Source organism: Gossypium hirsutum, chromosome D13 (genome assembly GCF_007990345.1).
Source record: "Gossypium hirsutum isolate 1008001.06 chromosome D13, Gossypium_hirsutum_v2.1, whole genome shotgun sequence".
Taxonomy (NCBI): Eukaryota; Viridiplantae; Streptophyta; class Magnoliopsida; order Malvales; family Malvaceae; genus Gossypium; species Gossypium hirsutum.
This window is the reverse complement of record NC_053449.1, coordinates 51,778,716-51,804,395: the sequence shown is the minus strand read 5'-3', so window position 1 is coordinate 51,804,395 and position 25,680 is coordinate 51,778,716. Positions and strand designations below refer to the sequence as shown.

Below are 25,680 nucleotides of genomic sequence, written 5' to 3'. Positions count from 1 at the left end.
AATAAGATGTCCATTTTAGACATGTTATTATCAAGTAATAAATATGCATTTAAATAATATTTAAATTAATTAATATTATTATATTTTAGTAAGAATATAAAAAAATTATTATAACTTGTTGTTAATATTTTAATATATGAAATATAAATTTTAAATATTTTTAAGCAATAAATATTAATTATTTATAAAATTTAATTAGAATATATAAACTATATTTTAAATATTTAAATATAACTATTAAATATTTATAATTAGTATTTTAAAAAATATTTTTTTAATTAATTATTTTAACACAATTGTAATTATGCACTAAGAAAAAAAAGAAAAAAACTATGTATTGGAAGAGTAAAAAAAGTAATTAAGTACTAAAAGTACTTTTGGTAGAAGAAAAACTAAAATTTTTAACTTTTTCTTCTCAAAAAAATTAAAAATTTCAGCCGAAAATAATTGGTTACTTACAACATTTTTTTTTAAATTACTTTTAAATTCAGAAATATTTTTTTAAACGCCTAAATATATATTCCCAAAGGAAAAGAATCCGACATGTCATGGGAAGGGATCTAATATATAGTCGGTTACGCAGGTATTACAGCGGAAGACAAAAGTAAAGAGGCGAACGGAGAGCAGATCTCAAAACCATTTCATTCATGTCTTAACATCCCAAATAATATGGATCGATTACTGAAAGCTGCAAGAGCTTCCGGTTCTCTCAACTTATCCAATCGATCTCTCAGGTCCCTTTATTTCTTTCCTTTCTTCATTTCCAATTCACTGCTACATTTCAATTCATTGTTTCTTTTATCTCATTTTTTTACAGAGATGTTCCGGAAGAGATCTACAGAAGCTTGGATGCTGTTGGGGAGGGTGAAAAATGGTGGGAGGTAATTTAATTTAAATTTATCGTTACGTTTTCCATTTAATTTAATTTCAAACTTCCTTTTTTTAAGCTTAATTTGAGTTCCTTTTATTATTATTATTATTATTATTACTATAAGGCTGTGGAGCTACAAAAGCTAATTTTGGCACATAACAATATCGAGTCATTGAAGGAAGAAGTGAGGAACTTACCTTTATTGACTGTGTTGAATGTTAGTCACAATAAGCTTACAGATCTTCCGGCTGCAATCGGACAGTGAGTTCTTTGTTACTCTCTTTATGGATTTTTCTAGTTATGCTTCAAAATTTTCATCTTATGATCTTATTCTTTCTGCTATCTTTATAGGCTTTCTATGCTGAAGTTGTTGGATGTGTCTTTTAACTCTATAGTGACAATACCAGAGGAGATTGGCTTGGCAACTTCTTTGGTCAAGTAAGCTCCTCTGCACCTCTCCCACATCTTTCAAATAAATAAAAGCTCGCTTACTTTCTTTGTCGTTGTGGTGCTATTAATTTTGTGATGCTAATGGCATTTTTGCATTTGTATAGTTGTGTTATTGCATTCATTATATTTTGATGATCATATGCATATTTTCAACATAGAAAATGGAATGATTCTCTTGCTTAATATCTATGGTCATTTTATATGCTGTTTCCTTATGCTTGAGGATCAGATTGTGGTTTCTTTTTTAATTGAAGAAAAGAATCAGAACCTTAGTTTACCGTCTTATTGGATTACCCTTGTGTGACTTCCAGGTTTGATTGTTCAAGCAATCGTATTAAGGAACTTCCATCCTCACTTGGAAAATGCTCAGATTTATCAGATCTAAAGGTTTTGTATTTTCTCTTTATCTATCACCGTCGTTATTATTATTTATCTTTTTAATGCCCTTCAAGAATATGCTTTCCGGATTTGACTTCTGCCACTTTTTGCTTCACCTATAGAAACATCTTGATCTTTGAACACAGTTACTGCCCCCAACAATAATGTTTAAGTTCTGTTACAAAGCCACAAGTAGTTTTGGTGTATGTCCTCTGCATTTCCTTGGATATAATATCTTTTTGTGAAATTTATCATTGTTGGTTAGTTTCAATCTCAAACGTGCGCATCATTTGTATTTTAAAGCCATATCCCCAACTTCTGTTATGAATGGATGCTAGAGTTATTTTCAAAGAAGGTTTTCTTGCTCTTTTAAGTTGTCTTTTCCAACCATTTTCATGTTGTAAAGTGTAAATATATTTACCTTTGCTTATTTGGTTGTCATTTGACAATTAGGTTCTAGAGGTCAGCTAACCTGATAACTAAGAAATCCAGTTTATGATGTGCTAAAATCTTCTTGTCATAAAACTACGAGTTTCATCATATTTTATTTAATATTATATATGATCCATAAAAGGCTTCTTTTTTTTTTTTCTTTCTCGTTCTGGCAGGTATCGAATAATTTGATAACAAGCTTGCCTGAAGATCTTACAAACTGTTCGAAATTGACAAAACTAGATGTGGAGGTATTTAAAGACAATTATTTTGTACAATGTGACTGCTTTGGAGAGTCTTGTTGGAAGTTGCTGTTGTAATTTTTTTTTCTTTTTTTGATTATGGGGTTGCTGTTGTAATTAATTATCATTAATGTTGTATTTCAGAGCCTAATTTATGCGTTATGTTCTAATTGTGTCAGGGGAACAAGTTAACAGCTTTATCTGAGAACTTGTTTGCATCATGTACAATGCTTACGGAACTCAATGCATGTAATATTTTATTGTGATATGACTTTTCTAGTTTATATCAGTTATGTTTAAATCTCCAATTGTAAAAGAAATTTTTGACATCCCTGCAGCAAAGAACTTGCTGAGTGGTATACCAGAGAACATTGGATGCCTTATGCGTCTCATCCGTCTTGATCTTCACCAGAACAGTGAGTGAAATACAGAGTTATGCTAGAAATCATCCTTTTGTACTGCATGATAAGTCATACCGTTACTGTATGATGCAGGAATTTCATCAATCCCACCATCAATATCGGGTTGCTCTTCTCTAGCGGAATTCTATATGGGGTCATATTCTTGTCCACCGGTTACAAAAGATGTTTAATTAGTTACCTGAAAGTTTTGTACTTTTTCGTATTCATCTGGTATTTGCCACCTCAAATTTTCAGGAATAATGCACTGTCAATTTTAACCGAGGAATTAGGTGCCCTTTCTCGTTTAGGGACATTGGATCTTCACTCAAACCAGGTACCTATTTCAATCTCTTTTGCCAAATCATTGTATTTGAGCTCACCATAGGTTATACTGCTGGATTAGTGACCTGATTCTGTGACAGTTATGGTTTAATAGGAAAACTGTAATGAGTTGAATGTACATGAAAATGGTCTATTTTTAGCAAAACTTGATTTATTTTCAGTATATGGCTTTACATAGTTGACTCTAGTTCGCACCATCTATTACAAGTAGTACACATGAAAGGTTATTCAGATATTGCAAAATGAATTCAATTAAATTCCATCCTACTGTTGTGCATGATTAGATGTCCACCACAATGTTAATCCTTGCCAAAACTAAATATTATACCAACAATTTAGCATCACACGGATGTCATGGCTGTCTTTTGTTTTAAACATCTTTACATCTGCTTTTTAGTTGACCAACCATCAAGCCAGTATCTGGTTTATGCTTCATTCTGATTTCTTAGCTGTGTTGAATGCATTTTTAGGATGTTTACATCAGATGTAACCGTAATAAGGCTAGTAGTTTCTTTGAGCCATGAGTATTTTTAGGTCTTGTGGCACATTTGTTAGTGTAATATATTTTCTGAGAAAATGTAATGTGTGCATGTGGTCATTTGATTTATACAGTTACTTCATCTTGTTTTTTTCCATGTTCGTGTTTATCTTCTTTGGTCCTGGAAATAGTCTGAATCTTACTAAAATGGAACTGCATACTGAATACTTCAAATGCATGCAGTTGAAGGAATATCCGGTAGGAGCATGCAAGTTATCTCTATCAGTTCTGGATCTTTCTAATAATTCGTTGACTGGATTGCCCGCTGAGCTTGGTAAGCTTTGCAAACTTCGGATCATTAGTTATTCACTTCTGATGCATCTTTAATTGGAATGTGTAGCAGCACATGATACTCTTAGGATGCAGCAAAAGCATCAGTTTTGGCTGACTATATATATATATATATTCCTTTCCTGCTCACATTCGGTGGAAAAAACAATATAAACATGTTTTGACTCTTCGATATTCATGATGAACATATTTTACTCGGATCTAATATGTTGTTCTGTCTAGGCAAGATGACTACGTTACGAAAACTTTTGCTCAGTGGCAACCCTTTGCGAACTCTAAGAAGGTCTGAGGCATTGAGGGATTTATTTGTTCATAAAGTTCAGTGCTCTTCTTAGTCATGTTTTATCAGCTGATATCTTTTTTTTGTCCGTGCAGTTCTCTGGTTTCAGGACCTACACCAGCTTTATTGAGATATCTTAGAAGCCGACTTTCCGAGGCTGAAGGTACATTCATTTCAACATGCATTCTACATTGTACCATTTTAGTCTATAGCTGTTATCTGATATCTCACATACTTCCTCCTTGCTTCCGGTGGAGGCTTTTGACCAAATTTCAAATTCCAATGATTTTTGGTTCTGTACCATTTCTTATTCTTAGGAATCATAATGAAGCTTTTCTTGTAGATTCAGGAGCTAAAACCCCTGCCAAAGAGGAAGTAGTTACTATGGCAGCTCGATTGTCCCTCACTTCAAAGGTATCTCCTTTACCATATCAACTTAAAGATTCATTTCGAGATTTCAGTCTGATCTTCTATTGGAGTATATCCTGTATTTTGTGTTTGATCCTATTATTCTGGATGGTGAGTCTAATAGGTTAGTTCAACTAATTGTTACTTCTGCCCCTCTTTTGAGGACATTGGCTCATACTTTTCATTGGAACATGGTTTGCATTACAAGATGTATGAATCCAGAAAAATAGACCATCATATAAATTGTCAATTTGAATTACTGCTTAATCGAAGTTTGTTTTTCGAAATATCAAATTCATATAAGCTCTAACTTTATATAAGTTTCATGTATTGTCCGAGTTATTTTCAACAATAATATCCTGATTCACTCTTGAACTTCTTGGTATGCGATTTTGCAACTAACATTTCTTGTTCATCTGCTTTCAGGAACTTTCGCTGGAAGGCATGGGCTTAAGCGTTGTCCCATCTGAGGCATGGGAATCAGGTGAAATCATAAAACTCAATCTTTCCAAAAATTCTATCCAAGAACTGCCAGTTGAACTCTCCTCATGTTCATCCCTTCAGGTATTTGCTCTGTAGTTATATTTTCTTCTAGAAGTATAGACATTGATCATGATAAAGTAAAATGATATGTGTATCAATGTTTCCGAATTGGGATAAAAGACATATATTGTTGCTTGAATTTTCCGTTGGTTTGCTTAGAGATCAATTCTATAGGCATGACGATTATAGCTCATTGTTGATGTATTATGGATGATCTTTTGCTGGAGTTTTAAACCAATGACAGATTGGCTTGGGTGTGAAGCAGATTGGTCCTACTTAAATTGTTATTAACTGGTGTTTAAATGTGCAGACTTTGGTTTTATCTAGGAACAATATTAAGGACTGGCCGGTTGCAATTTTGAAGTCACTTCCCAATCTTTCTTGTTTGAAGTTGGATGGTAATCCACTAAGACAGGTGACCAGGATATATTTTTTTCCACCATTTTAGTTCTTAACTGTTGAAAGAGCAATGCATGCTTGTACCTACACGGAATAGTTGAAATCATGATTGCCTCCTAGATATATAGCAAGTAAAATATGCCTTGTTCGTGCTGGATACTATGTTTTGTCAGAAATGTCTCGTCAATGTAAAGATGGCTTATGCAACAGATGATTGGATTGGTAGTCTTTGGAATTTCTCTCCAAGAACGTCTAAATAAGCACTTAAATCCAAGATTGATCATGCAGCAAGATATTTAAACAACAGCAATAGGTTGCATATTTCAATTCCTTTATGCTAGGCTAGATTTGTTTTATGATATATTTTCAGTGCAATAGGACATACTATGCTGATGTCAACAGTTGTTTCTTTATCATAGCACATGCATGTTTCTCTTTTAACCTGTTTGAGCTGAACTATTTCTTATCTACTTGGTCATAGATTCCATCTGATGGATTCCAAGCAATCTCTATGATCCAAATACTAGATATAAGTGGTAATGCCACTTCATTACCTGAGAATCCAGCATTTTCCAACTTACCACACTTGAAGGAGCTTTATTTGAGGTTAGTTCGCTGAAACTAATGAGATATGTCTGCATGCAAAAGTACAAACATATGCACAATTATCTGTGTTTATGTTCTTTTATGCAACATTTGCTGTTTATCTTACTTCTATGTTGACTTGACAGACGAATGCAGCTACGAGAAGTCCCATCAGAAATAATGAGCTTACGGCAGCTGCAAATCCTAGGCTTGAGTCAAAATTCCCTTCAATCAATCCCGGATGTAAAATGTTCTCTTACTATAGCTGGCATCTATTGCAAGTCATTAATATTTGGCGTAAACCGACTTAGTAACACTTTATGAACATCCACTAAATAGTTGTTATAGCCACTTGTTTTCTCCATTGATCACATGCGAGTGTTCTTATAGTAATGTGAAGTTGAAATTTTTCGGAAACTTGATTTACTGTACCTTCATCCCTAGTGTGTAGTGTCTTGTTGTATAAATCCTAAGGTTTTTGCTACGGTTCTCATATAATCACGGTTTTTAAATATCGACCTGTGTTTCAATATTGGATTTACCTAACATGTGAGGTGTTGAACTAAGACATGTGAGGTGTTGAGCTAAGACACGTACCATATGTTTGTGTTCTTGGTTCTTATTATTGGCCTGCATCATATATTCTTTTCCCTCGGCTCTTTGACAGCTTGACTATCCTTTAGTCTTTATCCCTTTTGTTGCTTCTTGTGCAGGGATTTAAGAACCTTACTTCTCTCACTGAGCTAGACTTGTCTGATAATAACATTTCCACACTTCCTCCAGAACTGGTCCGTAAGACTAATCCCTTTACCCAATTTTTTTTTTTAATTTTGTTTGGTTTTTTTGGTTTTCTTTTATTGCAGCCCTTATTCAGATTATATAATTACGTCGTTTTTAATAATTGGTTTTTTGGGCAGGGTCTGCTTGAACCAAGCCTCCAGGTTTTGAGACTTGATGGTAATCCATTGAGAAGGTATACTGCATTTAAGCTATGGTTGATTCCAAAACTTAAAAATCTGTGAATGAAAAAATTATTAAAGTTTTATAAACCCGAACTTACTTCGGGGTCATTTTTTTTCAAAACATGTTTTCTGTTTTGGTTCTAGCCATTATCTGTTCCTTTTCTTCTTTTTTTCAGCATAAGGAGGCCAATTTTAGACAGGGGAACCAAAGCTGTTTTGAAATATTTGAAAGACAAACTTCCGGAGCAATAAGGACCGCATGCAACTCTGTCGTTTATGTTTGTTTGAAAGCTTGATCTCAAGTGGTGAAGCTGTTGAGTTTCTTGATTTAAGCTGAGACAGGGAGAATGTAATATAAGTACAAAAATAGCGGTCGTAAGCTCCTTTTCTGTCGTATTTAATTCATCATGGCTGTGGATGTAATGGATACTATTACAGTCAAATGCAGTACACATTGGTAGCAGTGAGAGCCGAAACCCGTAAAACACGAACGTACTGGAGCCTCATGCTTTGTATGTTTTAACCCTATCCCCTTTTATTGGCTTGGAGAGTGTTAGGGTTGAGTGTTTAATTGTTTGAAACATACATTATACAGGAGATTGTTCTCATTTGCTTGGTTTGCAGTAACCCCACCTTTCTTGGTGTTCGTATGTTTGGCGTATTTCCGTTTTTGCTACCATTTTTACTGCTGCTTCTCTAGCAAAGTCCGATGATTTCTTTGGAAAGCATTCTTGCTGCCGAAGCAATCTTTCTGTAACTCGATATTTGGATTAAGAGGGTATAATATTTTCCCTATTATTACTTTTCAAACAAGAGAATGCTAACACTATTGCTTATTGGATATAAGGAATATTTCTGTAACTCTTTATTCTACAATATGTGATCACATCACACCATTACCGAAAGAAGTTATATTCTACTAGTATTGAGATATAAATGTAAGCAACTATGTAAGACATGTAAAGTATTAATTTCACTATTATTTTTTCTACATATTTTAGTTATTGGTTAGTTATAAATTAATCACAAATGGTAACTTTTAATCATTTATTTCATTTGTTTGTATAAAAAAGAGAACTTTTTTCCGTTTATTTTGAAGATGTCCTGTTTTTTTACTTGAGTTTTTAATTGCATGTTTAAATTTGCACTAACTATTTTTGATTTTATGTCTAACTATTTTAAAACATGTGCTAAATATGTTATTTTTGCTCGTATTATTACACTAGTAACCAAAGGTATCACAACTAGCACAAATGATATAAATTAACAAATGAAAAATAATATTGAGATTGTTATTTTACGGTTTTTTTTATTAATATTGATCATAATAATCGTTTTAATTGCGTTCATGAATTAAGAAGTCATTATGTTTTTAGTTTCTATATTAGGCCTAAATGGTATATTTAATTCTTGTAATTTAATTTGATTTATTTTAGTCTCTATTTTTATAGTTTTGAAATTTCAATAATATAATAGTTAGATTTGTTAAGTCTAATTTTGCTATTAGTACTGTACTATATGAAAGTTGTGGAACTAACCCTTTAAGACGAAACTAATGGGGACTGGCAGGGGCCTTGGCCAAATGGAAAAATATCATTAGTAGTCCCTCTCAGTCTTAACTATTCATTTTAAGTCCTTTAATCATTCAAATAAATGACAATTTTGACCCCTCCTAGAAATTAATCATATAATCTAAGTCCTTTTCAAAATAAAATTTTTAGCTTCGACCCCTCAAATGTTTAGAAATTTATCTTTACCCCAAAAATAAAATTTTTGGATGTCCCTATTAGTCTTTCTTCAATTTGATCATTTTTAGTCTTTATAGTTTTCAAATTTTAAAATTTCAATCTTAGTTCAAATGATAGCAGTTAAATTCATGGACTAAAATACCAAGCTTTTTTGTGAATATTATATGAAAATAGTAGAGATGATATGGTTTTACACATGATAATATATTTGTTGCAAAAGATCTTGAAAATATCAAAATTTAACTCAATGAATTGATCGGTTCGGTCACAATTGAAATTTTAAAATTTGAAAAGTAAAATAAATAAAAATATAACAAAATCCGACAAAATCTACAACTTAATAGCAGAATTTGACGACAATTTAAATTCATGCAAAGCGTATCATTTTCTACTTGAATGATGAAAACTCCAAAAATGGCTTAAAATTTTGGCAACTTATTACTTTTGCATTGCACAAATTCCATATTGACTAAGGCCAATCACCTGCATTCTACAAAAGAAGAAATTTTAACAACAGCAAGCACACCATCCAAATCCAAGCTCTACACTCAATCAATTAGATCAGACCCTGCGCAATATATAAGCAAAGATTCAAGTGGCAACCATCTCATCTCATGCCTCCAAATTTTTAGGCCAACCCCACAAGTTTCTCACTGAGCTCCCATATTTTGCGTGCTTTCTCCTCATCACTGGCTTCAGGAGACAACTGGTTCTCGAATGAAGCCGAATTCTGGTTCCAGCTCCAGTATACACCCGATTTTGTCAAGCTCGGATCGCTCACAACCTTCGTAGAAGCAATGGTAGTGTTAATGGACAAGACATAAAACAGAACTCAATACACAAGTTTTATACCTGAGCTAGTCTTTTTCCAGCTTCGTCTTCGGAGACAAAGCCCTTGATGATGTACTTCTGGAATGGAGGGAAGAGGAGTCGGAACAACGGAATGTGCTCCCGGAACAAGCCTGTCGTAGCTATGCAACCCGGGTAAAGGGAAGCGAATGTGATGCCGCTTTCCTCATGGAACCGCCTGTGGAACTCTTGCATCGTGAGCATATTGCAGACTTTGCTATCCTTGTATGCCTTGGCACCATCAAATTCCCCACCATCAATCATGGTTGAGCTATTAAGCCCATTTAGTCCCCTGCAAGTCCCCTTAGATCCCCAAGGTTGGCCTTGGGAGGTACGTTTCCGGCCAAGGTATTCGTGTTTCCTTGATACAACTCCAAGTTAGTACATCAATATCACAATCTTCTATAATTTGATCATTTTAAATGCAATGGTAGTGATGTACCTGTAATCGAACCAACGATAATGAGACGCTTTGAAGGATAATCAGACTGCTTCAGGTCATCAAGCAACAACCGGGAAAGAAGAAAGTGACCAAGATGGTTAGTTCCCACACTAAGCTCAAATCCTTCAGCTGTGAAAGAGGGTTCCTTGGCAGTTGGCTGGTAAACAGCAGCATTGCAAACAAGCACATCAAGAGGCCTCCCCGATCGCTTGTAACGGTCGACGAATTGGCGGACGCTGTCCAATGAGGCGAGATCTAAGTGCATGATGGTGTAGTTTTGTTTAGACATGCCAGCAGACTTTGCAGCTCTTTCAGCCTTGAGAAAGTCCCTGCAAGCCATGATAATATGCCATTTCCCAGTTTCAGCCAGGGCTTTAGCAGTGGCTAAACCCAATCCGGAGGAGGCACCGGTGATGATAACACTACCCTTTCTTAGAGTTTTCTTGCCATCCACCGCAGATCTGCTGATTGCTGGAGTTGCAGTAGCTGTTGTTTCGGCTCTCACAGCTCCATTTCTTGGGTTGAATTCCCTCTACAATGGAAAAAAAACAGTAGAAACAACCATGCTTGTCCTAGTTAAACAACAAGAAGAGCAAATACAAACCTTGTTAAATCATATTTTCGTTTTAATATGACTCAAACATGTAACTTCAATGTTTTGTTCTTACACGATTGAACAACATGAAAAATAACTAGCTATAAATGAAACCTTGCATCTTAATGCAGAAGAGCTGAAATCAGCTTTGGCATGTTCAGAAAGTGAGACCCCAAAGAAAGTTGAATCCTTGAAAGATGGACTTGATTTTCCCTGCAAAAAAAAAAACCCACCATTAAAAACAGAAAAAAGAAACCCAGAACCATTTCATCAGTAAAAAGCTAAAAAGAAAACCTCTTTAGGTAGGGTGAAAGTAGCTGGAACCAAAGCAGCAGTCTGCAAAGCCATTACCAACTTTGAAATGGGTTATTTAAGACACTTAAATGAGCTGTGGCTATGGTGGGCTTAGAAAAACAGCTTTCCAGTGTTGCATATATAAGGTGGGAGGGAAAGGACCCTTTAAAAAATAAAAAGAGAAGTCAATGGAAGGATAAGATAAATTAGAAGGCAATGTATCTGCCATATCAATTCGCCAATGAGACTTTGAGTTTTGGATTTCCTACATTTGGTTTTCCCTAGTATGGGGGATATTTTGGTCCTGTTCCCCTATGGGTGAGGATTGAAAGAGACAGGGAGTGGTCTCTCGAGTGGGGGTACACTGGTGATGTGGAATTTCTTTTTTAATTTATTCCTATTATTTTTTTGACAGAATAGGTTTGATTTGAATTGGAATTTTGCTCAATCCTTGGTTCTTGTCTTATCAACCAAACTAACGCTTTCCTGAACCAAATTTCATGGGTGTATTTGTTTCCAAACTATATTTATAATTTTTTTTATAAATTCACTTATCATTTTAAAAAGAATAAATTATTCTTACAGAGTAATTTTACTTTCTTTATGTAAAACTTACATTTAATCAAATATAATATTATTATATTAATACTTATTTTTATTTTTATTTTTTAAAATTATTAAAAATTTAATATTATTAAATATTATAATGCTCAACATACCTATTTAATTATTTATATTAAGTAATATAATAAATCATTAAGATAATTTATTATTAAATAAATTATGTAATATTGAAATTTTATTTTATATGAATATTTTAACAATAAACATATATTGTAATTTATAAATATTTAATAATTAATTGTTTATAGTATAAAATATGAATATTCTAATTATACAAATATGGAAGTATAAATTATGCTTAGTTTCATTTCTCTTTCAACTCTAATGTGTTACCATTCACTTACATATACGTTTAAACTAATTTTTAATTAGACACTTTTTTTATTAAGTTTATTTATAATATTTAATTATTTCAAAAAAATTATTTTATTATAAAATAAATTACGATTGTTAAAAAAATACTACTACAATATTTTAAAGAAACATACTTATATTATATTTATTTCACTAAAACCAACTTTTAGAAAATGATTGTAAAAATAATTGTAAAACAACAACAACAAAAAAAAAAAACATTTTACACAAAATCATTCAAACAATCCAAAGTTTTAACTCATCAACCGCGGCCTAAATATCGTCCAATTCTTGTTTCATTAGTCTTAGGAAATACGAAAATAAGAAGAAGAGCTTAAATCTCTCTAAACCACCAAAGGGTTGTTCAGGAACATTGGATTTGACTAATGAAGATTATGTAGTAAAAGAATTTCATTTTCAATTCAATAGGCTTTCCACCTCTAATCTTAAAACTCTACAATTTCCGACACCGGAAACACATCGGAATCTAAATTCAGGGTGTAGTTCTCTTTTTCTTTTCTTTTCTTTTTTCGAACGAATCTATATTTTCCTCGATGCTCAAATGCAGTGGCTTTCCAATTCCCCTACATTCAGGAGCATAGGCACAAACAAAGAAATGAAACTGGCTAAATATTACAAACCTCAACCAATATCTCACTGTACACAAAGGTGGGGAGAAATGGATTGCATTGACATATTATCAACTCATTTCCCTTCACCCTTGAGGTGTTCCCTCCCTACCCAATTAAATTCGAAATGGCAATCCAAAATTTTGGAAAGTTCTAATCTCACCACGCAGGCCGGCGGTTACAATCACCATATCGCGGGCCGTGTCTTGGTTTACCCCAGACAAGTCCACACTTCTCTTGGGGCTGCTCCAGGTCCGTGTTACCTGAACAAGTTTTTCCTCCGGCCATGTAGCTGAGATTCTGTCAAAGAAGTATCTATTGGTTGCGCTAGAAATGGTTCCGTGGAGGGGGCTGTTGGTGTACCCAGATGCCGATAATGAACCCTCATTTCCGCTATACTCTTCAACAGGTGTAGGAGGATGATTGGCAGTTGAAACTTCATCGATATTGTCATCCAATTGAATATCTCTTAGTCCCCATGTGCCTGGCCAAGGGATGGCAACTGATACATCTTTACAGTGAAAATGTTCATAAGATTGTGTCACGGTGACTCCTTTATTTCTGCTAGGCCTTGATCCAGCTTCGTGTTTCCACACATAAACATAAGAGTCCTCACTAGCACAGACAACATATTTTCCATTTGCCGTAACAGAAGCTGAGATTTGACTGTTTGTGTTCCGAAATCCTGTCCAATAGTCAACAACTTCAGTGGAATCAAGCATAATTCCTGAGTCACATGCAGATATTTATACCATATGAAGAACTACCTTTAAACTTGTGAATTAGATCAGAACTATCAACAACACGAATTCGTGAATCTGCAGAGGTGACAAGTACTTCCGATGAACTTCCGGGTGCAAACTGTTTGAGAAAGTAACCAATAGGGGGAAGTATAAAGTGAAAACATGGTGGCAAGAAATATGGCAAAACAGACAGAATTTCAAGTAGCAAGAGCACAGGATTACCTGGAAACCTGTAATTTTCTTTTGATGAGACTTCTTCCTTTTATTCTGCAAATTGATTTGACTTTTCGGTTGTAACTTGTTCTCTGAAAAATATGCATAAATGCAAGTGTTTAAGAAACTTCTATCACAAGTCAACTATAAAATAAAGAACAAGTATGCAGACCAGAGAAGGAATTCATAAACGTGTACCAGAAGTATTGTATAAATGGCAGCTTCCTTTGTATGAGCCAACCAGTGCACCCTTCAAAACATTGAAAAGCTTCATAAGCTATAAAGACTTACTCATAAATCATATAGAATGAAGTTGTAATTGACCATTCCCAACCTGGCCATCAGGCGTATAACAAGCAGCAGTGACCATTTCGTGCAGATCATTCCAATCAACAACTTTACGGTCAGGAATGCTCCATATGCGAACTTTAGCATCTAAGGATCCACTAATGAAGTATTTATCATCAACTGGATTAAACTGGATGCAAGTTACTGTGTCAAGGCAGATCCACAAGAATAAAGCGTGATTAGTAATATATAAGCCAATTTCAAGTGATGAGAAAAAAATTAACAATACATTTCTTCTATGTTGGATCTTTGAATTACCATTTCCATCAAATGTACACCAAGCAGACCTAACTTCAGTGAACTATATGCACATTCTAAGCCACAAAATTACATTCAAGTTTTAGCTACTCAAGAATCTTTTACGTTTTTCTAAGTTGGTACAAAGCTTGGTATTAAAACTATGGAGAACATAAGTAAATCTCAAATTATTCACTTAGAAGTACTGTAACTATTTATTTTTAAAAAAACGACAATTTAGTGATGTTCTTAAACAGGGCCATTATGAAGTTAAACTCCTAAGCAAAAAAGGACATGAAACTCACAATTTACTTACCATAATCACTGTGTGAAAATATGCTCAAACATGTCTTGCTAGTCAAGTCCCAAAGCCTAACTGTTTTGTCCATTGAAGATGAGAGCAATTGCTGAAAAGAGAAAAGAGAAAAATCTTACCAGAATATCCTGCAGCGATAAATTGGTTCATGATTCTAAAAGAGGCTATGCAGTGATCCAGGGAAAAGAATTCATTGAAAAGGTCAAACAATGACCTCTTGAAAAGCTTGCTACAAACATAAAGGAATACATAGAGGCATGACCAATTGTTTACATGACTCCTGAATTGTTAAAGATTTGAAGGGCTTTCAGGCATTCAATTACAGTTACATCCCATTAACATTCAGGACTGGTTTATAAAAACTTGTGGTCGTAAAACCAAAACCATTTCTAATCATTTAACTCTCTGTTAATTATTAACGACATGTAAACTCAAAAGTGGTCCTAAAATTATCTCAGAACTTCCACAAGGTATACAGTATCACCAGGAACCTTAACCAGAAGCGATGACAAGGAAAAAAGGCATCACAGAAACATCAAAGACAATAACCAAGACCAAGACACGGGTTAAAACAATCTCCACTAAAAAGATCAAGCCTCTTGCAAGATAAGTCACTATCTGACCAAACAGATAGCCGATCTAAGCTAACCATGTGAAAGTAAAGTTTTCATTACTATTCATGTTGTCTGTGGCAACTTAAACACATATTGAACTTGTTAGATCATTTACTTCGTGTGCCAAAATATAGCTTGCTAAAATTACGTTTTACTTGATAGTCTAACACTTTGCAAAAAAGTTGCTCTACTTCATTTCTGTCCTGTGACATAATAATGCATGCAGTTTATTTAGCAGCACAGAATATACCATAAATGCTCAGTACATCAGACTAAATAGACAACTACAACCACCATGGCGAATTTATTAGAAGACTTCTAAAGTCTAAACAAAGAAACACTAAATAAACTTCTTCCCATTAACATTACTAACTGAAAACCTGAAAAGCAAACCAATCACACTACATTCATGCATATGTTTCTACAAACCTGAGACTTGGACCATGAGAGGTCGAGAACATCATCCAAATGTCCTTGAAAAGAACAAACAGGTTTATCTGAAAGTGCAAAAACAGTCTCTGGCACCATAATGTTGTCCAGGCTCAACGATTTCCGGCTTATTGATGACCTTCCTCTTCTCCTCTTATCAGGAGGGTAATCAGTACTCGGCGATGACAGAATCGGTTCGGGAGATCCATTAGCCACGAGCAAAAGGTTGAAATTCCCGTCTTCAGGCTTTTCCATTAACAACTCCCCTTTCCTATCCGATCCAACTACCTTCCATATATGAATTACACAATCCTCACCTGCACTAGCAAGGTATTTGCCATCTAAACTGAATTTTATACTCCAAATAGACCCTGTATGCGCTTGTATCTCTTGACTCTTGTAAAGAGCAGTGAGCTCCTTACATGATTTCCCATACTGTTTTACCCTCACTCTCTCCGGCCCATGAAACGAAACATCCTGGCTATCATCAGTGGCGGAACTCGATCTCCTCCCACCCTTCTCCGATGATGTATCCCTCTCGTCACTGCTTCGCCTTTCCTTATTACCCTTCACGCTATTTGCAACGCTCTTTATACTCTTGAACCAACTCCCTTTCTTCTTCGACTTTGAAACACCAACACCCCCACCACTGACAATCAAATCAGCATTATCTTTATTACCCTCTTCTACATTCTGCCTTCTCATTAACTCTTGAACGATCGGAGAATGGCCAACGCAAACCTCGAACTCCTCCATTGTCAACTGTCTCCCTGTCCCAACTTCCTTCAACTTGTTCCACATCCCATCTTCTCTAATCTCATTCACCACAAACTCTTCCCCATTATCAAGGTTCTTAATGGTACACACTTGTTCACTGCAATCCATCTCATCGTCCACCACAACAGCCTCCCCATCACCAAATGATTTAAAGCTAAGTTCCCCATTCAAACACTTGCTAATACGCCCCTTGGGTGGCTTAGATCCATTACTTCCGCAGCGTCTCAAGTTAGCAGCCGCCGCATTACTTTGATCACATTCACTGATGTTATTACTATTTACGGTACATAAACCCACAGAAAGAATGGAAGAAGATGAATTGGAACGAAGAGATAAAGGCGAAGAAGGAACAGCAGCAGCACTACAATCACCATCCGATTTCGATCGTACAATTCCAGAAGAACTGGATTCCTTTTCTCCTCCACGATCTTGATCTTCCAACTCTTCTTTTACCAACCTATTCGACGAAACTGATCTTCTTCCCAACTCACCTCCACCACCACCACCACTACCCATTTCCCGTCCGTCGCCGACCTCCGTTTCTGACCCGGGTCTTATCCGGCAAAGACCCGGGTGGCGGCTCAGCCCCATTTCGCGGAACAGACGGGTTCGTCTTTCCGAGACGGAGGAGGGTTCAGAGATCCAGATGTCGAACTGGGAAACAACCTTAGGGAATTTAGGGACGGGAAATGGGGCATTATTAGAAGGGGCAATTGGGTCAGAATCCGAGTCAGAAGAAGGAGAAGCAGAGTTGGAACAGGAACAAGAATTAGAAGAAGCAATGCGGTCAAGGGAATCGTAGAAGTACTCTTCCTCTGCTTCTTGGTTTACTTCAACTACTTGAGTCCAATCGTGGTCGTTTAACTTGCCGCTGTTGCTACGAATTGGGTTCTTGCTCATGCTTTCTTTATGAGCATTCCCATTTCAATTTCAAACATACAATCATTAGAAAAAAACAACTCTGGGTTTTGGTTGGATCAAAGGAATGCAAGGGAAAACAGTTTTTGGAGGGAAAGAAAAAGAGAGAGAAAATCAGATCCAAAGGCAAAGGAAGGAGGGAAAAAGGAGAGATGGGTTTGGGGAAAAAGAGGGAAGCAAAGCAAAGGTTGGGTTTGTGTGGGAGAATAGAAATGAAGGGGAGATTGATTCGAGTTTTTGTTGGTTTTGTGGTAATTGAAAGGTGAAAGGTGGAGGATCTAAGCCCCCCATTGCTTTCCAATTAAATTATTCTTCATTAACCAATAATTACCATTTTTAATTTTAATTTAGTTTTCTATCTTTTTAGCAATTTCTTTTTTTTCGATTAATTCCATATTTTTATAATTTTACTCAAATAGAATATAAAATAAAATAATATTTATAATTAGAAAAGCATTTATGAGTGAAATTTAAAAATTATATAGATAAAATTATTTTTAGTTTAACTTTTTTCCTTGAAAACGTTTTATCAAAATATATTTTTTCCATCCTCGTGGTAGAATATAATGAATTTGGATAAATTCATTGCATTCTATTTTGAATTTTTTTTTTATCAATAATGAAAATTTTAATTACATTTTAGTAACCGTCATTAAATTTAAATAAACCAATAACCTTCCACTATAATTTATTTTTGAAACTCCAAAAGTTATTTTGGATCATTTATTTATTTTTATGTCTTACAATTACAAAGTGATAAATATCTCTAATTTATCAATAAATGTGAGTAATGTATATTGCACTCGACATTATAAAGAAAACAGTGTAAATAAATATCAATGACAAACAGAAGCCGGCTTTCTATACCAAAGCATCCTATTTTGAGCACAATTTAAAATGAAATAATAAGGAAAAAATTCATTATAGAGAAAAATAAGAGTAATTAATATCCGTTGGGTTTTGAAATATTGAATTAAATTTAGGAATTAAAAATTTTAAACAACCTACTAATTACCTAATTATATTAATTTATTTTGGGTTAATAGCTTCAATCATCCTTCAACCATGTTCGATGTTCTAATTCAAGTTGCTTAGAAATCAATAAATGTGTTTTAAAATAAAGAGTTGAATTGATATATTTAATGTCTAAATGGAAAGACTCAACTCTTTGAGGACTCAATTAAAGCCTATATGGTTTGGGTTCGTTTTAAAGTTGATTTTATGGCTTTTGGACCTTGTCTTTCATAAATAATTTTAAGAAAGTAAGAATTAATAAATAAATGGGCTTAGAGTTGAGGCATTGAAAGCCCAAACATATAGCTTTAATCCTCACACATGTTTTCCAGCCCACTACTGTTCAGTGAATGTGACATCCTACGACTTATAATTCTTGTATTTATTTACTTTACCTCGCTATCTCTTTTAATTCCCCTACCATTTCATCTATTTAAAATATTTCAAGATTTTATATTTTTTTCCTATACAATGACATATTTTGATTATTCTATAGTCTAATCATATTATATCTAATCATTTTTTTTAAAAAAAATTCTTCTCTTTTATGGTATGCTGAGATGAAGAAATTAGGTGGAAGTTTATGATAGATTGATGTGGTATGAAATGTCATTATCCATGCATGTTGTGATAACCCTTTTTTCTTTTAAACATTATTTTCAAGAGATATATATTTCATTGTATTTTATTTTAGATATGTACGATCAACAAATATTAGGTGTAGTAGCAAGGAGGAGAATAAAGTTTAAATTTCAGAGACGATATTATTAAAAGGAACGGTCACAAACCCTGAACATAAATCATATAACGAATATGAAAAGGTAAAAAATATACATTTAGACATTCATCCCATTAATTCAAACTTCAAATTCATTAAATCTCGTGTTTTAAAAACAATCAATAAAACACCAGAACTAAAATTATAATAAATTGATTTGTATATAACTTCACATTTCTTGAACTTTTTAGGTTTTAATAGCAATAATCAATTTAAGTTGATGTTTTAATTCTTAATTTCATCAAAGAGCAAATATATATATATAAATAGTCAAAACACATTAAAATTTCAACTTGAATCCGCAAATCATGCATTCCAATTGTTTTCCATCACTCTTTCTTCTTTCTTTAAATGAAATTGACTTTTTGAAACCTAATTAATTCAACAATACAAGGTTATCAATACTCTACGAATTCTAACTCTGATTATCTAAAATAAAATAATAAAAATACTCTATGAATTTTATCCTTCTATATATTTTTTTAAATTCAAACAAATTTTAACCTTTAATTTCTATTAAATAAGTTCTAAACATTTAATTTGAATCGAGATCAATTTTCATATTTAATTTACAAATTTATATTTAGGGTTAGTATTTAGTATATAAAATACCTTTATAAACACTTGTCAACTCCTACCTCTACCTCTGATTGTCCATTAGTACAGTGTATCAAATAATTTTCCTCCTATTTAAAATGGTGAATTAATATTTTAAAAGAACTCTTATTTGGTGGAACTAAATATTACTCCCTAAGCTCTTATCATAAATCAATATTTCATAGAATTTATTATTTTTATTTGGTGGAACTAAATTATTTTCCACATCCAATTCATAAAAAAGGATTCTCTTTGGGTCCGTGACGGTTTCTTTCAACAATATATTTTTCTCTTCAACGGATTTATTTAATACAAATTAAACGAAAAATTAATTAAGTAAGATAGAAGTATGAAGAGTTTAAATGTGGGAGGATTATCCAATAAATTTTAAAAGAATAAATTTGATTTCAGGTTACCTAAATCACATTTATTTAACCTGGGGGGAAATTGAAAAGAGTGTTTTTGATTTTCCAAAGTATCCAGCCAAAAAAGGTATAATTACAACTCATTCTTGCACATGAATTATGACGACTTGTGCATCATTTTTATATTAATTTACCAAAAAGTAGAAAGAAGGGAAGAATCACAGAAGCTATAAGAGAGAAATAAATAAAACAAAATAGGTGGATTCAGCCTAAATCCACCTCATATTTTGAGACAAATATCAAGCTAATAATTATTTGTGGGGAAAAAATGTATTGAAATTAATGACAAAGGAAAACCATGCATGGGCTGGTTTTCTTTCTGTTCATTTAGTGAAGAATGATTTAATTGCATATGCAAAGTGAATTTCAACCATAAGCACAGATTTTTACCTAAATCCATTGAGACATTAATATGGGGTAGCATTACATATTTATAAATGAATGGAAAATTGTGTTAAGAATCAATACATGCTCTTTCCCACCATTATCAATCAATTAAATGATTAATAAGTTATAAAAAAAAATATTGTAGCAGATGCAGACATAGCATGTGTCTTGATTCTCAACAGCCTGTTTAAGCTTTAAAATGGATTCCATTTTCATCTCTTAAATAAACATTAAAATTATTATTTTTTTCAATATATAACATGCTTTAGCATCTAATTAGAATTATTAAAATCCCATACTCAATATTTGGTGCCTTTCCATAATAATGTAGCAATCAGCATGTCAAATAATTTTAGATTTGATACCAAACTTTCTATATCTTATGTTCTTATTTTACCATGGTTGAAAATGGAAAATAACTTGAAGGCTCATTCTTGGAACCCCCACATCATTAAAACTGTGCTTCCAAATATAGTTGCAAGGATCAGATTCCAAAAGCTGGGAAAATGAATAGTCTTATATTTCAAATCAATAACAGGGACGAATTGCTTTCGATTTAAATCTTTTTATCTTTTAATATATCATGGGCGAAATTAGAACTTGAAATTAAATTATATACTTTTATGATAGTAAAATGTATTATTTTTATTTTAATAGCTTATATCTTTATAATTTTAAGGATTAAATCAAATTTTTATCATTTTTGAGGGTCAAAGTGCATTTATAAAAGCTTAAATAAAAAAAAATTCATTTTAGGAGAGACCAAGGCCTTGCCAGCCCATAGTATGAATCGTAGCTTTTTAAATTGAAAATCAATACATTTTCAAAGTAGCAGTTTAAGAATAAAGAAGAATGGTAGATATTAAGTTCGAATCTCTAATTTATTGAATGTCACATTTTAAGAGTTTGGTGCATGAGTAATATAATTTAAACTCTGGTTTAGAGTTTTATGCAAATTGATGTATGGTAATTAAAAGATCATCAGTTTAGAGTTGTTTTGACTTTTTGACATTATTTATGTCTGTTTTATAATTTATATTTAAGGTTTGTGATTGCCCTAGCAAAAAGTATCCAGATTTAAATTTTCTTTATATAGTAATGTGTCTTGTAGTAAAATGACAAACAATTGGTGGACAGTTATGGCATCCCTTGAAGATACTAGCTAGGATGCCAGAATTCATTGGTTGGAGAGTGAAAAAAGAAAGACCTAAATTTCATCGACGATGATGTCTCTGACTAAATGGTCTTTCGAATACAGGCTTTTGCTATCTGCCTAAAACCATGAAGCTTTCTTGGTAGTTGTATAATGGCTGATGTTGTTCCAATAGGGTCGGAAGCGTGTAAATTATTGTACTAAAAAATCACACAAAGTTCAATTCCCAGGGAAGAGAGGTGGATCACATGGATCTCTTAAATACCAAGTCTTTCCTTAGACAGAATATCCCTTCTATAGTAATTTAATAGCACAATTAAATACTACTATTATACCCTCAAATATTGAAAGAAAAATAAGACAAGAAAGAACACGAGATTTAACGAGGTTCGGTAAATTATACCTACGTCCTCGGGCACTAACACCAGATGATAACTTTACTATCTCCAAAGTATTACAAACAAATAGAATTCCTTAAGAATTCTCAAATGGGAGAAGAGAGAAAACTAAGAGAGAAAGATTGGTTGGGATGGTTGAAATGAGAAATGGTTAGGCCTATTTATAGTTGAGTTCAGGGACTAACTTGCAAATGGCCTAAACAATTAGGGACCAAATTGCAATTATCCATTCAACTTTAAACAACTGCTATCACTTTTTTCTTTCGTGCCATTGCACCTCCATTTTTTGACTTTTCAACAATCTCCACCTTGAAGATTTGATTAGGATAATCACATCTTCACACACTTCCTTCAACTCCCCAAATTCGATAAAGCTATCTTTTGTAGTGCCTCCAAATGCGCTCTCGAGCGCCATACACCTAAAGGTGCTCAAATTCTCAGGATGTTAATCAAGTTCAAACAATGATTAAACTTGATTGTTGTTACCACCTTGGTCATCATATCTGCGGGATTATCTGCTGTCGGAATCTTCTGAAGTAGAATTTTTCCTTTTTTCAAAGACTTCCCGCACAAAGTGATATCTTACGTCGATATGCTTGGTTCTTGAATGATAGACTTGATTTTTCGCTAAATGAATAGCACTCTGACTGTCACAATATAGACTAATGTGACTTTGAAACAACTCCCAAGTCTTTCAATAATCCATTAAGCCAAATAGCCTCCCTTAACAGCTTCTGTAACTGCCATATATTCTGCCTCTGTAGTAGACACAGCTACTGTAGACTGTAAGGTAGACTTCCAACTCACTGGGGCTTTCGCAGAGTAAACAGATACCCGTAGTTGAACGACGTTTATCTAAATCACCAGCAAAGTCGGAATCAACATATCAACTACAAATTGACCAAGTGCTTCATCCTGTTCAAAATTAAACCAACATCTACGGTTTTTCGAAGATACCGTAGAATCCATTTCATAGCTTGCCAATGTCCTTTTCCAGGATCATGCATATACCTGCTCACAACTCCAACAGCTATGAAATGTCAGGCCTCGTACATACCATCGCATACATCAAACTCCCAACTGCATTAGCATATGGGACTTTCGCCATATATTCTCTTTCATTTCAGTCTTCGGAGATAATTGAGCACTAAGTTTCAAATGAGAAGCAAGTGGGTACTTACATGTTTTTGTTTTCATTTACACCAAAACATTGTAATACCTTTTTCAGATATTGCTTCTGATTTAACAGAGCTTGCCTCTCGGTCTATCTCTACTTATCTCCATGCCGAGAATCTTCTTGGCCTCACCTAGATCTTCATCTCGACTCTTGATTCAACTGAGCCTTCAGCTTATCTATCTCATTTTGGCTCTTTAAAGCGATTAGCATATCATCAACATACAAGAGTAAATAAATGAAGATCCGTCATGCAGCTTCTGCAAATATACACAATTGTCATATTTGCTTCTTGTGTACTTCTGCCTTCTCATAAAGCTATCAAATCGCTTTGTACCACTGCCTCGGGGATTGCTTCAATCCATATAGCGATTTGTTCAGCTTACAAACCCAATTTCTACCACCAGCATCTGTGTATCCTTCGGCTGAGTCATATAGATCTCCTCTTCTAACTCACCATGCAAGAAGCGTCTTAACATCAAGTTGAGCTGCTCCAAATTCAACTGTGCTACAGGCCAACAAATTCTAATGGAGGAATGCTTCACAACAGGGGAAATAATTTTGTAGTCATTCCCTCCTTCTGAGCGTGCCTTTAGCTACCATCTTGCCTTGTAGCGATATCCTTCTTGCTAGGATCCATCTTTCTTTGCGAATACCCACTTGTATCCGATTGCCCTTTTACCTTTCGGTAATTGCGCCAACTCCCAAGTATTGTTCTTCCGGAGAGACTGCATTTCTTCATCCATGGCGCTTTTCCATTTATCACTTTCTAAGCTTGCATTGCTTCTTGATAAGTGATAGGAATATCATCAACAACGGGAAGGGCGTAGGCCACCATATCAGTAAATCGAGCAGGTTTACGAATTTCTCTCCGTGGCCTTGCAACTGCAACTGGTTCTGGTGTACTTAGTGGTTCTTGGGTCAGAACCTCTTCAACCTCTAATTCCTCCATTGTGGCTGGAGAATTAGACTTATTAACTGGGCAAATCCCCATCTGCTCAAACTCCACCTGTTTTGGAGTACACTCCACCTGCTGTAGAGTATTGCTCGTCTGAATATCTTTATCTGCTACTTTTTCAATGTGGCAGATTCATCAAAGGTAACATCTCTGCTACAGATCATTTTCTTTGTGCTTAAGCACCAAAGACGAAATCCCTTCACTCCAGAAGTGATTCCCATAAAGAGAGCTTTCTTTGCCCTCGGATCTAACTTTGACTCCTTCACATGGTAATATGCAGTGGATCCAAACACATGTAAGGATCATAATCTGTAGCCGGTTTTCCAGACCATACCTCCATAGGAGTTTTTCTTTCTAATGCAGATGATGGCAACGATTAACAAGATGGCCAGCGTATGTCACAGCCTCAGCCAAAATTGCTTGCCCAACCCAGCATTGGACAACATACATCGACTTTCTCCAGCAATGTTCGATTCATACGCTCTGCCAATCCATTCTGCTGTGGTGTATCCCTAATGTGAAGTGTCGAACAATACCATACTCTTGGCACACATCGAAGAACGGATCACTTTTATATTCCCCTCCATGTCCGTCCTAAGTCGCTTGATTTTCTTGCCAGTCTGGTTTTTTGATCATAGTTTTCCATTTAGAAAAACTCTAAGCACTTCATCCTTAGTTCTCATGGTATACACCCAAACTCTTCTGGAAAAGTCATCAACAAAAGTAACAAAGTAGTGTTTTCCTCCAATGAAGGTGTCTGGAAGGCCCCACACATCTGATGAACATATTCCAAATACCTTTTGTATTATGGATAGCAGTACCGAATTTCACTCTCTTTTGCTTTCCCAGAACACAATGCTCGCAAAATTTTAATTTGTAAGCCTTTGCACCTTTCAACATCCTCGCTTTGCAGAATTTGCAAGGATTTTTCGCTGGCATGTCCAACTTCATATGCCACAACTGATTGAGTCCATCTTTGTTACCGGAGCTGTAGCGACTGCTCCATAACTGTACTACCTTGGTAGTATACAGTTATTTTTCCTAATGCCTTCATATCACAAGTGCGCCAGATGTCACTTTCAATCCCCATCTCTCATAGTAAAATTGAACCATTGGATTCCAAGGCTCCCATGAGATGAGATTTTTCTTCAAACTGGGCACGTACCGAACATCAGTCAGAACTCGGTTGATCCTCTTGATTCTTTTATTGGATTGACCTTAACAGTTTTACAGGCATGTCATTGCCCATAAAACAACTCCTCCATTTAGTTTACTAAATCAGAGAACCACTCCCGGTTAGGGGACATATGATAGGTACACCGATCCATATCCACTCATCTGAATGGACAACGATGATGATGCAACTAGTGATAGTTCAGAGTCATAGTATCATGCTTAGCAACACAAGCATCTACAGCAGCTTTTTTCCCGGTTTTCTTCCAGAGCTTTCGGCCAATCTTTGGTCTATGAGATCCTTATTCTCATTATGACAAAAAAGGATCTTGATTGAGTTTTTCTGTTTGTCCTTCTTTCTCTGTTTATAA

At 34.4% G+C, this 25,680-nt stretch overlaps 2 protein-coding genes and 1 pseudogene across 3 annotated transcripts; 1 reads left to right on the top strand and 2 right to left on the bottom strand.

Moving 5' to 3' along the window:
* The first annotated feature begins 513 nt into the window (after nt 1-513).
* LOC107920313 (plant intracellular Ras-group-related LRR protein 6) lies at nt 514-8,113 on the top strand. Of its 2 annotated transcripts, XR_001690559.2 has the most exons (22): nt 546-734; nt 818-881; nt 996-1,132; nt 1,223-1,309; nt 1,633-1,708; nt 2,308-2,382; nt 2,553-2,622; nt 2,712-2,789; nt 2,868-2,928; nt 3,030-3,108; nt 3,838-3,928; nt 4,168-4,228; nt 4,321-4,388; nt 4,569-4,639; nt 5,060-5,197; nt 5,487-5,591; nt 6,057-6,181; nt 6,307-6,403; nt 6,874-6,948; nt 7,078-7,133; nt 7,299-7,634; nt 7,718-8,113. XR_001690559.2 is itself a non-coding variant. In XM_016849960.2 (21 exons), exons 1-21 carry the CDS (start codon nt 670-672, stop codon nt 7,372-7,374), a joined length of 1,755 nt encoding a protein of 584 aa, XP_016705449.1. In that variant the 5' UTR covers nt 514-669; the 3' UTR covers nt 7,375-7,772. The 2 variants fall into 2 exon arrangements, 1 of the variants encoding a protein (XP_016705449.1); XM_016849960.2 differs by having other exon boundaries at nt 514-734; nt 7,299-7,772.
* Nucleotides 8,114-9,285: 1,172 nt separating this feature from the next.
* On the bottom strand, nt 9,286-11,256 carry LOC121225120 (protochlorophyllide reductase, chloroplastic-like; annotated as a pseudogene).
* A 1,173-nt stretch (nt 11,257-12,429) lies between these two features.
* LOC107920400 (WD repeat-containing protein 44) lies at nt 12,430-17,523 on the bottom strand. The gene is made up of 7 exons (XM_016850106.2): nt 15,558-17,523; nt 14,515-14,605; nt 13,948-14,105; nt 13,812-13,863; nt 13,623-13,705; nt 13,425-13,518; nt 12,430-13,342 (listed from the first exon to the last, which is right to left on the bottom strand). Exons 1-7 carry the CDS (start codon nt 17,232-17,234, stop codon nt 12,774-12,776), a joined length of 2,724 nt encoding a protein of 907 aa, XP_016705595.1. The 5' UTR covers nt 17,235-17,523; the 3' UTR covers nt 12,430-12,773.
* Between the last annotated feature and the right edge of the window lie 8,157 nt (nt 17,524-25,680).